A 15,090-nucleotide genomic window follows, 5' to 3' on the forward strand; every position below is an offset into this window, starting at 1 on the left:
TGGAAAAAAGACAGTCTCTTCAAAAAATTGTGTTGGGAAAATTAGACAACCACATGCAGAAGAATGAAACTGGACCATTTCCTTACACCACACACGATAATAGACTCAAAATGGATGAAGGACCTCAACGTGAGTAAGGAATCCATCAAAATCCTTAAGGAGAACACAGGCAACAACCTCTTTGACCTCAGCTGCAGCAACTTCTTCCTAGAAACATCACCAAAGGCAAGGGAAGCAAGGGCAAAAATGAACTATTGGGATTTCATCAAGATCAAAAACTTTTGCACAGCAAATGAAATAGTCAACAAAACCAAAAGACAACTGACAGGAATGGGAGTATATATTTGCAATTGACATATCAGATAAAGGGCTAGGATCCAAAATCTATAAAGAACTTATCAAACTCAACACCCAAAGAGAAAATAATCCAATCAAGAAGTGGGCAGAGGACAAGAACAAACATTTTGGCAAAGAAGACATCCAGACGGCCAACAAACACATGAAAAAGTGCTCCACATCACTCGTCATCAGGGAAATACAAATCAAAACCACAATGAGATACCACCTCCCACCAGTCAGAATGGCTAAAATTAACAAGTCGGGAAACGACAGATGCTGGCGAGGATGTGGAGAAAGGGGAACCCTCCTACACTTTTGGTGGGAATGCAAGGTGGTGTAGCCACTCTGGAAAACAGCATGGAATTTCCTCAAATAGTTGAAAATAGAGCTACCCTATGACCCAGCAATCACACTCCTGGTATTTACCCTAAAAATACAAATGTAGTGATCCGATGGGGCATGTGCACCCTAATGTTTATAGCAGCAATGTCCACAATAGCCAAACTATGGAAAGAACCTAGATGTCCATCAACAGATGAATGGATAAAGAAGATGTGATATATATATATATATATATATATATATATATATTGGAATTGTATGTAGCCATCAAAAGAAATGAAATCTTGACATTTTAAATGACGTGGATGGAACTAGAGGGTATTATGCTGAGGGAAATAAATCAATCAGAGAAATACAATTATCATATGATCTCCCTGATATGAAGAATTTGAGAGGCAAAGTGGGGGTTTTAGGGGGTAGGGTAGGGTAGGAAAAAAATGAAATGTGATGGGTTCGGGAGGGAGACAAGTTTTAAGAGACTTTTAATCTCACAAAACAAACTGAGGGTTGCCAGGGGGAAAGAGTTAGGGAGAGGGTGGTTCGGTTATGGACATTGGGGAGGGTACGTGCTATGGTGAGTACTGTGAAGTGTGTAAGCCTGAGGATTCACAGACTTGTACCCCTGGGGCTAATAATATATCATATGTTAATTTTTTAAAAAGTAGACATAAAAATGGCTAACAGATGCATGAAAAAATGCTCATCATCACTAGCCATCAGGGAGATTCAAATCAAAACTACATTGAGATACCACCTTACACCAGTTAGAATGGCCAAAATTAACAAGACAGTAAACAACATGTGTTGGAGAGGATGTGGAGTAAAGGGAAACCTCTTAGACTTTTGGGAATGCAAGTTGGTGCAGCCACTTTGGAAAACAGAGTGGAGATTCCTTATGAAATTAAAAGTAGAGCTTTTGTATGACCCTGCAATTGCACTATTGGGTATTTACCCCACAGATACAGATGTAATGAAAGAAGGGCCATTTGTACCCCAATGTTCATAGCAGCAATGGCCAAACTGTGGAAAGAACCACGATGCCCTTCAACAGATGAATGGATAAAGAAGATATGGTCCATATATACTATGGAGTCTTATGCCTCCATCAGAAAGGATGAATACCCAACTTTAGTATCAACATGAAAGGGACTGGAAGAGATTATCCTGAGTGAAATAAGTCAAGAGAGAGTCAATTATCATATGGTTTCACTTATTTGTGGAGCATAAGGAATAGCATGGAGGACATGGGGAGATGGAGAGGAGAAGTGAGTTGGGGAAAATTGGAGGGGGAGACGAACCATGAAAGACTGTGGACTCTGAGAAACAAACTGAGGGTTTGGGAGGGGAGAGGGGTGGAAGGTTGGGTGAGCCTGGTGGTGGGTATTATGGAGGGCATGTATTTCATGGAGCACTGGGCGTGGTGCATAAACAATGAATTCTGGAACACTAAAAAGAAATTTTTTAAAAAGGGAGAATTACAGATCAATATCCCTGATGAATATGGGTGCCAAGATTCTCAACAAGATCCTAGCGAATAGGATCCAACAGTACATTAAAAGCATTATCCATCACAACCAGGTGGGATTTATTTCTGGGATGAAAGGGTGCTCAACATCCTTCTGTGTGACAGAATACATTAATAAAAGAAGAGACAAGAACCATACAATCATCTCAACTGATGCAGAAAAAGCATTTGACAAAATACAGCATCCTCTCCTGATTAAAACTCTTCAGATTGTAATAGAGGGAATATTCCTCAAATTCATAAAAACTATCTATGAAAGCCCACAGCGAATATTATTCTCAATGGGGAAAAGCTGAGAGCTTTCCCCTTAAGATCATGAACACGACCAGGACATCCACTCTTGCAACTATTGTTCAACGTAGTACTGGAAGTCCTAGCAACAGCAATCAGACAAAAAAAAAGAAATAAAAGGTCTTCAAATTTGCAAAGAAGTCAAACTCTCCCTCTTTGCAGATGACATGATACTTTACGTGGAAAACTTAAAAGACTCCACCCCCAAATTACTAGAACTCATAGAGCAATTCAGTAATGTGGGAGGATAAAAAAATCAATGCACAGAAATTAGTTACTTTTTTATACATTAACAATGCAACTGTAGAAAGAGAAATTAGGGAATATATTCCATTTACAATAGCACTAAAAACCATAAGCTACCTTGGAATAAACCTAACTAAAGAGGTAAAGGATCTATACTCTAGAAACTAGAGAACACCTATGAGAGAAATAAAAGAAGACACAAAAAGATGGAAAAACATTTCATGCTCATTGATTGGAAAATAAACATTGTTAAAAAGTCTATGCTGCCCAGAGCAATCTATACTTTCAACACCATCCCAATCAAAATACCAATGGCATTTTTCAAAGAGCTCGAACAAACAATCCTAAAATTCGTATGGAACCAGAAAAGACACTGAATTGCCAAGCATATGTTGAAAAAGAATAACAAAGCTGGGGGCATCACATTGCTTGATTTTAAACTATATTACAAAGCTGTGATCACCAAGACAACTTGGTACTCTCACAAAAACAGACACATACATCAGTGGAAAGAATAAAGAACTGAGAGATAGACCCTCAACTCTATGACCAACTAATCTTCAACAAAGCAGGAAAAAATATCCAATGGAAAAAAGACAGTCTCTTCAATAAATAGTGCTGGGAAAATGGGACAGCTATATACAGAAGAATGAAACTTGACCATTCTCTTACACCACACACAAAGAAAAACTTGAAATGGATGAAAGACCTCAGTGTGAGACAGGAATCCATCAAAATCCTAGAGGAGAACATAGGCAGTAACCTCTTGGACATCAGTCACAGCAACTTCTTTCAATATATGTCTTCAAAGGCAAGGGAAGCAAAAGCGAAAATGAAATTTGGGGACTTCATCAAGATAAAAGCTGCACAGCAAAGGAAAACAGTCAAAAAAACAAAGAGGCAACCCATGGAATGGGAAAAGATATTTGCAAATAACACTATGGATAAAGGGTTGATATCCAAGATCTATAAGGAACTTCTCAAATTCAACACCAAAAAAATGAATAATCATGTTGAAAAAATGGGCAGAAGACATGAACAGACACTTCTCCAAAGAACACATATGAATGGCTAACAGACACATGGAAAAATGTTCAAGATCATTAGCTCTCAGGGAAATTCAGATCAAAACCACATTGAAATACCACCTTATACCAGTTAGAATGCAAAAATTAACAAGGCAGGAAACAACAAATTTTAGAGAGGGTATGGAGAAAGGGGAACCCTCTTACACTGTTGGTGGGGATGCAAGTTGGTGCAGTCATTCTGGAAAACAGTGTGGAGTTTCCTCAAAAAGTTAAAAGTAGAGCTACCCTGTGACCCAGCAATTTCACTACTGGGCACTTACCCTAAAGATACAGATGTAGTGAAAACAAGGGGCTCAGGCACCCCAATGTTCCTAGAAGCAGTGTCCACAATAATGAAACTGTGGAAAGAGCTGAGATGCCCTTCAAAAGACAAATGGATAAAGAAGATGTGGTCATATACACAATGGAATATTACTCAGCCATAAGAAAAGATGAATACCTACCATTTATAAATAAATAAGAGACTCATTAAGACAATGAGATACTACTATATGCCTATCAGAATGGCCAATGACCAAGACAGTGATAACACCGATAATGCTGGGCAGGATGTGGAGCAACAGGAAATTTCATTGCTGGTGGAAATATAAAGTGGTACAGCCATTTGGAAGATGATTTGGCAGTTTCTTATAAACACAGTCTTACTATATATGAGTCAGCAGTGTATTCCTTGGTATTTGCCCAGATGAATTAAAATTTATGCCCACACAAAGATCTGTACATGAATCCTTATAGCAGCTTTATTTATAATTGCCAAAACCTGGAAACAACAAAGATCCCTTTCAGTAGGTGAATGGATAAATAAACTGTGGCAAATTCAGACAACAGACTGTTATTCAGCACTGAAAAGAAATGAGCTACCAAGCCATGAAAAGATATGGCAGAATCTTAAATGCACATTACTAAGTGAAAGCACTCAATCCGAAAAGGCTACCTACTGATTCCAACTATATGACATTCTGGAAAAGGCAAAACTATGGAGACAGTAAAAGATGGGTGGTTGCCAAGGATTAAGGTGAAGGAGGGATGAAGAGTCAAAACACAAAGGATTCTTAGGGCAGTGAAATTACTCTGTATGCTACAATCGTGGATATATGTCATTTACATTTGACTAAAGCCACAAAATATATCGCACCAAGAGTGAACCCTAACATATATTATGGATTTGGGATGATAATGATGTATCAAAGTAGGTCACTGACTGTAACAACCATACCACTCTGGTGCAGATGGGGATAGTGGGAGAGATGATGCATGTATGGGAAGAGAGGGTACTCTGTACTTTCCACTCAGTTTTACTGTGAATCTGAAACTGCTCTAAAGAAAGAGTTCTATCTGTGCTTACCTTTAAGTAGTTGGGACAAAAAAAGTACACATCAAGCATATTGACAAATGACCAAAGCCGTGCCTGCAGTTGGGGTAATTAGGTAATTAGTTCGAAAAAGCCTGCAAACTCATGAACCTCTTGCCCCAAAACCCTCTAACTATTGAGCATCCAGCCACAGGCCAAGGTCATGTTTCTTACTTGGCACCAGGCCATTCTTTTTTTTTTTTTTAAGATTTTATTTATTTATCTGAGAGAGAGAGAGATTGAGAATGAGAGAGAGAGAGCATGAGAGGAGAGAGGTCAGTGGGAGAAGACTCCCTGCCAAGCAGGGAGCCCAATGTGGGACTTGATTCCAGGACTCCAGGATCATGACCTGAGCCGAAGGTAGTCACTTAACCAACTGAGCCACTGAGGCCCCTGGCACCAGACTATTCTTCTAAGAACACTCCTTGGAGCTAACAGACTTTCACTGGCATTAGCAGCAATGTAGTACAGTTCAGCACCATCATGCCTCTCCAACTTTCAAGAAAACTACAAAAATTTATATTTCAGAATTTCAAGGAAATATATATAAGTAGTAATCTGGAAAGAAGTGAGAAAGAGAGTCCAACAATAGAAAATAAAAATATTTGTTTTTCATTTAACTTATGTGGAAAACAACATTTTAGTTTGGACTAAAACCCACAGAATTTCACCGTAACAACTGAGGAACTATCCAGGAAATAGTCAGTCCACATAATAATCAAACTTCATTAGCTGAGGTCAAGACATTATCAACTCCCCTTTGGGTTACCTGATTTTCTTGCTGGTCCCACTGATGTATCTGCAGAACCTGACCCAGTTCTTGCTGCTGTTGCTTCAGGTCCTTGTCAATTTGCCGTCTCCTGTCTTGCAGAAGCTCAAGAAGGCTGTCAATCTTCAGACAGCTGTTATGAGCTCCCTGAATCAACTTGGGATTCACATTGGGTCCATCACACTTGAATTTTTCTATGAAGTCAGTGAGCTGTTGACTTTTGTTTAGAAGGGCTAGAGATCGTTCTAAGAGTTCTAGAAGAAAATTAGAAAAAAAAAATACTGGTGATATGAGGAAGCTTTTCTATAGTAACATTCAAACTCTTGGTATAATTTAAAATGTATATAACCTTTATGTTAACAATAAATTATATTGTAAGGAATCCAAATGTGTAAATAGAAAATATCTGTGATACAACTGGTCAGATAACATGACCTAACAATTTCTGTAGCACTAACTGCCGAATGATAGGATGCTGCAGTTCAATGACAGGGCAATTCAATACAGGGAGGAGAAAGATCATGGGACTTGGGCACTGTTTCAGTTGGTTTTTAGTGGTGTGATGCTACTTACAGTGCCTGTACTTCTTGATGTGCTTTACATTCTGAAGTGAATGAACTAATTCTGAAGTTTAAAGACCAGCACCCAGGAGTCATCCATGACACATTCTTCTCCCTCATTATCAATACCTATCAATTCCACCCTCAATCTCCTGTGTGTGTTTACTGGTCTCCATCCCTGCTACAGAAAACATTATTTGTTGCCTGGACTTGTGCAGCTACCTCTTAATTTCATCCTTCTCTAATCCATTCATCTATTCTCTATATGTTAGCCAGACAGATGTTTTCTAAATATACTATGTCACTCTCTCTCTCTCTCTCACACACACACACACATGCATGCACAATGTGTTCCGATTGCCTTAGAATTAAGGACAGACCCTTGACATGACTTTAGGTCTGGCATGATCTGGTCCCTATCTTCCCTTTCAGGTTATTCACTCTCTCTACTCTTTATCCCTCTTTTAAACTACATCACAAACCTGACATTCCCTTCTGCGCCAGAACTTTTCACTGTGTCCTCTGCCAGGGACATCATTATCAACCCCTTCCTTCTCCACCTTTATTCTATTCATACTTCAGGTCTTACTTAACTGCCAATTCTTCAAAAGATAAATGTGACTGAATCAAATCCTATATAAAATCCTATACCAAATCAAATACTATTAATTGTTCTCATTAACAGTTCTTATCACAACTATAGTTTTATACTTATGTATTGGGTTAGTTGATTAATGTCTCCTGTGCCACCAGGATCCAAGGAAATATGAAGACAGTGACCATGATAATATCCCCAGAACTTAGAATAGTGGTTGGTATAGGAGAGATGTTCAAAAATTTTTGTAGAATGCTTGAATGAGATCAAATGTATTAAGAGAGATGTAAGATTTAAGAGAGCTATAAGTGCTAGAGATCAGTGGTGCTCTAGAGATGTAAAAAAGACTGTGAAAAGGCATGAGATTTTTGTGATGGGAAAGTAATGGAAACAGAAGACAAATTATGAGGTTGAGAAGTGGGGACATTGTTATGAAGTGAACTCAACAAGACAGGGCAATTTTGAGACATTTTCTGTTAGAAGTAAGAAAAAAAGAAGAGCATATCAGCAGGGTTGAATGTACTACTTTTTATTTTTAGGACAGGGAGAACTATGAAGAACGCTCAGAAACTAAGTACCTTACCAAGCATCACACAACTAGAACTGGACTAAGGAGTGTTAAAAGCCACATGTTCTGATTAGAAGCTCAGTGTTCTTTGCAGTTTCCCATGGCACTCTGCATTAGCTTTCTAACATTCAGCAGTTAACTGCACAACACTAATGAGGCTGTGGTCATTGGGCCAGTTGTCTCTTTTACCTTGACATTTTTTTTTGGGTGGAGGGGAGAGCTGGAAGAGAGAATGAGATAAGTGAAGATATTGTGAGAGAAAGAGTTTGACATGAAAAGGAGAATTTGAAGTACTTTATGTCACATGACCTAGATCTGTCAAATAAAGGATTAGACGGTATTACTGCTCAGAGTGAGGAAGGTGTGATTATGTGCACTGGGCAATTTGATTAAGAGTTAACAATGCAAAGAAACAAACAACAAAAACAACTCAGACAAAAAAGAAGATGAGATCCATGAAATAGAGTAAGATAAGGCAGGTAGAATATTAGAACAAATCTCTCAAAGAAATGGAAGTGAACAAGAACAAGATGGGAGAGGAAGGGGCAGAAAAAAACTTACCCATCTAGAGCAAGTTCTTATGTAGAAGGGAAAGAAAGAACTTGAAAACAAAGTGAAGACATTATAGAGGGCCTTGTATAGGAAACTGAAAGTTTTAATTTGTATAGCCTATACAATAATCTGTATGACTGATTCTCCGTATGTACCTACACATAATTCCTCTGCATTGAAGAGTTTGTTATGATACTGTGAAAAGTTACACACACACACACACACACACACACACAGAGGAAATGTGGGCAAGTGGCAGGGCTTCCACATAACATTTTGTTTCTCCCTTTCCATGACTAGGTCTTACAACTAGACTTTTCAGATGAGAGAGGGAAGCATAGCTCTAAGTGCTAGGGCACTGTAGACTGACAGTGGAACAGACAAACATGTTTTGCTTCCTACAGAATACATATAATTAGCCAGAACTTCCATTCTCTGTTTCACATCTGCCAGAATAATGTAACTACTACCATAGTACCACCAGGAATGGAGTCTCTGGCCAAGGCTACTTGTAAACTGTACCCAGCCTAAAATCAGTCCGTTACTGCTACCATGATAGTCATTAAAATGGACACATTTTCCCCTCAGTTTCCTGTCAGTCCTTTGGTTCTTCCTCTGTTGGTTTCTTATACCTCAACTGTTTTATTGTTTATGCTTTCCCAGCAATTTATTCCATCAGTTGATCGTACAAAGTGATATATTTTTCCTCAAGAGTAAACTGTCTCGGAAGGATATCATGAACTTCAAGAATACAAAATCTCTATGGTATGTTTATTTTAAAGATCATATTTTTGCGTACATAAAACCCTACTTTCTGACATAATGCCCTATGATGTGTGGCAAGTAGATATTTAATAAATTTTTATTATTTGTTTTGATTGTAATTATATATAAGAAAGTTTATATTAAAGAGGATTTTATACTGATACCTATATAGTTTTCCATACTCAAGTATAAATTACAAATTCAAGATGAATAAATGAGGGATGTCCATAACTTGAGTGTATTTATAGCTTGCTAAGCCATCTTTCAGAAAGAATAATTTTTTTTAAATATCAGAGTCATAGTCTTGGCATTGAGATCATGGATGATATTTCTTCTTAAAACATTTTTAAATATTCCAAATGTTCCTCAGTGGGATGGGGTTTCCTAAACTCATTCAATAGGAACTTTTAAATATACACAAAAGTAGAGAAAATAGTATAATGGACTCCAATGAACCTATATCTCAGCCACATTTAAAATATACATTTAAGGACAAGGAAGTAACAGTATGATTGTTCCTGAGGGGAACCTTCTTAGGTATTATGTTCATTTTAAAAAGACATTGGAAAACTGAAGGGTTCAGTTGTGATCCTTCAGAGCTTAGAATGAATTTTTATCTCCTTAATGTCCCTGTAGTGCCTTGTTTATTGCTCCAGTTTATGTCATTGTATTGTTTCTTACATTGGAATTAAATACAATTAACACTCAATAAACATACTTTGGGTTGGATGCTATTTTACCTCATGAGATTCAGATATATACTAATCCCTGCCCTCCAGAGTCTCACAATCTGGTGACAGAGACAAATATGGAAATGAAATGTTACTACGTATGCTGGGTGGTTTACCAGAAACCCACAGGTAACCCGCCAATAAATGTGTACATGCCCCAACCAAACTATAGGCTTCCTGAAGAAAAAGTCCACTAACAACCCCTCTTTTCTTTAATAGCTCTAATTGTGAAAGAGGATTTTCCTTATCTAGAGCTGTTATTTAAAGCCTGATCTTCACTTCCTGACTCTGAGAAGGAACATTCACTGAATTCAACCATTTATTCAACCAAGAAATATTTCCTGAGGATCCACCGTGTGCCAACACTGTGCTAGACGCAGAGGATACAAGGAAGAGCAAGGCGGCAATGGCCCCTGACCTCAGGAGCTAAAACCTACCAAACTGAATAACTGAATCTCTGGAGGCTGTTCCATTAACATCCCCTCAGAATCATTTACAACTATGCCTTTTTTGAAGCAGATGACCAAAAATAAAGTTTTATTTAAACTTTCTTGGAACAATTTGAGGTATAAACAGATAAATTTAAAATACATTGTTACACATGAGCATTCTCACATGAACATGAAGGTTATAAAACCTCTAAAAGCTTATGGGAGGAACAAACATATTTCTTGCCTTTGGTATGATGTTGGTGAAGCTGAAGAAGTGATTTTAAGGACTCGGCACTCTCAAACTCCTGGGTGTTCTGGAGAAAATCTTCAGCTTGGTCTATTTTAATAGCAAACTACAACACAAATACAAGGGAAAAGACATTTGAAAAAATAAAAATCAATGTGCCATTTTGGGTGATTTGTAGATGTTTTGCAGTAATTCATGACCTAGCTGACTGTATATGTGTTTGTGTGTTTATATGATGATGTGTGTGTTTGTGTGAGTGTGTGGGGGCTGAGGGTGTTTGTATGAGGTTGTATGTTTACATGTGGTCAATTTACAAAGTGCCAAAGAAACTTCTTCTCCTTCCTTTGTATTCCTTTCATACATGGATATATGTCAAATATGTTGAAATAATTTTATTTTTTTACTGATAAGTGTCTATTGAAATTTTCAACTAAAATTACTGTGTCTATGTAACAAAGCAGCCACTTCCAACATATAAAGCAGTTTGTCAAAGAATACCCAAAAAGTTTGCTAAAAACAAACAAACAACAAAAGCCTAAGAAGTAATGTCTAATCCCCTTTCTTATACAAAATAAGAGAGTGATCTGAAGAGAAACACACCAAAGGATTATCTTTATGAGAAGGAATGAGATTAAGGATGGGGAGTGAACTTTTAACAAATCTATAATTTGTAATTTTGTTTGAATTTTTATCAATGATCTTATGCATTCTTTATATAAAAATGAGATGAGACACAGCAAGAATGAAAAATGTAAGATTTTTCCTCTGTTTCAAAAAAAAAAGAGAGAAATTTTGCATCCTAAATGGTGAGGAATATGACCCATCTCTCTGTTTCTCCTTCAAGGAAATATGAAGGAGAGGTATTTGAAGCGATGATAAAATTCTCAGGGGAATAATCTTAGAAACAAATTTTAGAAGAGGGCAAAACATGTTTGGTTCTTCCAGTACAGTACATCCATGGTAGTAGACACAGTCTACATAGTCTAGCTAGACAATAACTGTTTTGTTTCAGCACTCAGATTCAAAAGTTTAATCAATAATCTTAATCAATATGTTTACCTTTGTATCAGATATTGAATAAACTCATAAAGATAAAGTATCAGTAAGAAAGACACAAAAGTTTACCACGTGCTTATCTTTTTTTTCAAATTTTCTCCAAACTATCATCTATGAATTCAGTGATTTTTTAATACTTTTATGTAACTATTTGATTAACAACATTTACTATATTTTGATTATTACAATAGCCATATAAAATCTAGTTATAAATGGCATGGAATGATAAGAGAGAGACGAATGAGCATGTCCTCTTTGGAAATATGGAGAAGCCTCCACAATCGTGTTAGGACAGTCTGGTGGATATTAGTCACCGTCACTTAGGGACAGTGTTCCTAAATTGCAGCATGGTGTCTAATAAGAGAATGATCTGTCTGATGGTTAAGTCTGCAGGTCTAAAACAGTCCTGTAGTAATTATCAACCATGCAATAAGAAGTCATTTAATATTTTTATGGAACTGCATGCATCATAGTTCAATAAGGGAACCCTATAGACACATCATTTGCATCTCTAATTCATTCCATTTCTGATAGTTTATTTTAAGGGTATTCTTCAAAGAGAAGTTTCAAAACAAACAAACAAACAACAACAACAACAAAAACCCAACCCTAGAAGGTGATTTAGCTTTTCTCTGTAGAACATTATAAAAAGTTCTAGAGTCACTGTATAACTTAAAACATATTTCAACTGTTATTTGAACTTTAAATAAATAAATAAGCAAGGAATGTGTACTCAGAAAAGTTTTCCCTAAAGTTCTATTAACTTTTACCTTACAGATATTTTCTATCACCCACTTTTCTTTTTACATCTTGCACTCGATAGAAGTGGCAATGGTTGGACTCATATTTAATATTATTATTAATCAGTGATTAAAATAGTTTGGCAACACAAGGGGCAGGAAAAGAGTTTGCCTTCAGCTTATTACTAAGTGACCCACAAAATTGGAAGCAGGAAAATATAAGAAACAATATCTTTTTACTACAAATCAGAGTGGTGGGCTGAATTATGAGTTGACAGTATTTCCTTTTACTTCATGCAATATCTGGAAATAATTTCTCATCAGAGAGAAAATCAGCTGACATTAATGCTACTACCCCATGAGAAACAAGTATTGGGCCTAATGACTGAACAAAGATAATTTCTTCCACTCAAATGAGTTGAATGTCAAGGGAAGTTGACATCTATACCCCATTTACTAAGATGGAATGATTCAGATGTATCTACAATTTGACCTTGTAGGTGCATTTCATCTGGTTCCTTCTCAGGAAAGAAAACTATGTATGAAACTTTTCCCCAAGATGATCTGTAAAATGAATTGTAGTTGGGCTTCTGTATTCAAACTGTGGAAAACAAACTTATAAGTTATAATAAGGTTTTGCTCCTTCTTTTTACTTTTAAACAAGTTCATGATTCATGAGATTGTCTACCCCAATTTTTATGTTCTATTACTAATCTTCCTTCCTTCATTATTTTGAATTTAAGACCTGAATTTTGAGTTTGGAAATGTCATATTTTTCAAAGCTAGTGCTTTATCATAATGAAGCAGTGCTCTCACATCAAAATGAATGTACTGCCACTTGACAGAAAAGTTAAAAGTGAAATTTCCAGTAAGTGCCTTACACCAAATACAACAGCTCTTTTGATAATGTTCTTTGAGTCTCACATTTTGAAATTGGGAACTGCGAAAACATCTCAGAATTCAAGAAAAGTCACAGGAGGAAATGACCTTCTTAGGTCCAGGACTTTTCTTTCCTTAAATTTTTAATGAGTACAAACTATGAATCCAACTGTATGCCTTTGGAAAGTATTCTATAAAATGCTATGCTTACAAGTCAAATATTCTATGGAATATTCTGCCGTTGCCTTTCCATAAAAAGCATAAGTTCTATCCTCCACCTTTAAATCAACAAGAACACTTTAGGACAACATTTCCTAATAATCATAAAATCAGGGATAATTGTTTGATTTAGTAACTGTATTACCATCTCCTAAAGAAAGAAATAAATCATAGTGACTTATGGATAATAGTTTCTATTTTTACTTAATATTTTATTTAATTTTAATTAGCTGTACTTAGGGTTTTTTTAAAAAAATATATATTTATTTATTTAAGATAGAGAAAGCATAAGCAGGGGGAAGAGGCAGAGGGAGAAGCAGACTCTCCACTGAGCAGGGAGTCCGACAACACTGGATTCTATCCCAGGATCCCAGGATCAGGACCTGAACCTAAGTTAGACACTAAACAGACTGAGCCACACAGGTGCCCACTTAGGGTTTTGTTTGTTTGTTTGTTTGTTTTTTGAAAGGCTACATCCAAAACATTAACAATTTAATGTTTTTGCAATCAAAAATTAAATGCGTTGTATATAACTTGGTCATTCTACCATTTTAAAAACTGATTGCAATGTCTATTTGTGGAAATTAAACATTTTCAGAAGTGCTATCTATTTGCTCTAATGTGAAAGTAGTTTGTTTTTTTTTTAAACACAAACCTCCAAGGCATTTTCAAAAAATTCCGAAGTCAACCTGAGAAGCTCCCTTCTTCTTTCAAGCATAGAGACAAGGGCTGCCCATGCTTCACCCAAGGTGTTGGCCATGGCATCATAGACTTGACTCCGATCCTTGTTCTCTTCAGCTGTCTTGTCTGCCTCCTGCAAGAGTTCCCATACCTGATCTTCCAAAGCCTACATGCAAGAAAGGAAAAAGTGTCATTCAAGATAAGAACCTGGAATCATATTTAAAACATTTGGCTATTTTAAATTGCATGTGGTTTAAGAAGGTTTAGAAAGAATTTATAAACAAAAACTACAATGCAAGCAGATAGATCAAGTAGACAGATGGGAGGAAAGGAAATTGCAATAAGCTAGAAAGCATGTCTGGGCTAAAGGCACTCACATTTATTTTTTTTTTTTTTAAGATTTTATTTATTTATTTGACAGAGAGAGATCACAAGTAGGCAGAGAGGCAGGCAGAGAGAGAGGAAGAAGCAGGCTCCCTGCTGAGCAGAGAGCCCGATGCGGGACTCGATCCCAGGACCCTGAGATCATGACCTCAGCCGAAGGCAGCGGCTTAACCCACTGAGCCACCCAGGCGCCCAAGGCACTCACATTTAAATACTGTTCAAACACTGTAGAGATTTCTCAAAGGTACACATTTATATTCCCAGAGGTCCAGAATATTATGTTGACCTCAGATGTCAACAAAATGGAAAATTAATTAGAACACATCCAGAAGAGAGTGATAAAGAAAAAAAATAATTACGAGAAATGAAGCTAGTATCTTATGGTTCTTGGTGCTATAGTAAATGGAATTGATTCTCTAATTTCCCTTTCTGTATTTTCATTGTTAGTGTATAAGAAAGTCACTGATTTCTGTACGTTGACTTTGTATCCTGCCACGTTACTGAATTCCTGTATGAGTTCTAGTAGTTTGGGGGTGGAGTCTTTTGGGTTTTCCATATAAAGAATCATGTCATCTGCGAAGAGAGAGAGCTTGACTTCTTCATTGCCAATTTGGATACCTTTTATTTCTCTTTGTTGTCTAATTGCTGTTGCTAGGACTTTTAATACTATGTTGAACAAGAGTGGTGAGAGTGGGCATCCTTGTCGTGTTCCTGATCTCAACGGGAAGGCT

The 15,090-nt window shown here is 36.8% G+C and overlaps 1 protein-coding gene across 7 annotated transcripts in view; it reads right to left on the minus strand.

The window, feature by feature from the left end:
- The window catches only part of CCDC141 (coiled-coil domain containing 141), a 216,822-nt gene that overhangs the window by 137,711 nt on the left and 64,021 nt on the right, over positions 1 to 15,090 (minus strand). For all 7 annotated transcript variants that reach the window (XM_032856023.1, XM_032856021.1, XM_032856018.1 and 4 more), the window contains 3 exons: positions 13,950 to 14,141; positions 10,398 to 10,506; positions 5,952 to 6,205 (listed from right to left, as the gene is read on the minus strand). In XM_032856023.1, the coding sequence (XP_032711914.1) occupies positions 5,952 to 6,205; positions 10,398 to 10,506; positions 13,950 to 14,141 (555 nt within the window). The remainder of the gene's footprint in view (positions 1 to 5,951; positions 6,206 to 10,397; positions 10,507 to 13,949; positions 14,142 to 15,090) is intronic.

Source organism: Lontra canadensis, unplaced genomic scaffold (assembly GCF_010015895.1).
Source record: "Lontra canadensis isolate GAN:19392208 unplaced genomic scaffold, GSC_riverotter_1.0 scaffold11, whole genome shotgun sequence".
NCBI lineage: Eukaryota > Metazoa > Chordata > Mammalia > Carnivora > Mustelidae > Lontra > Lontra canadensis.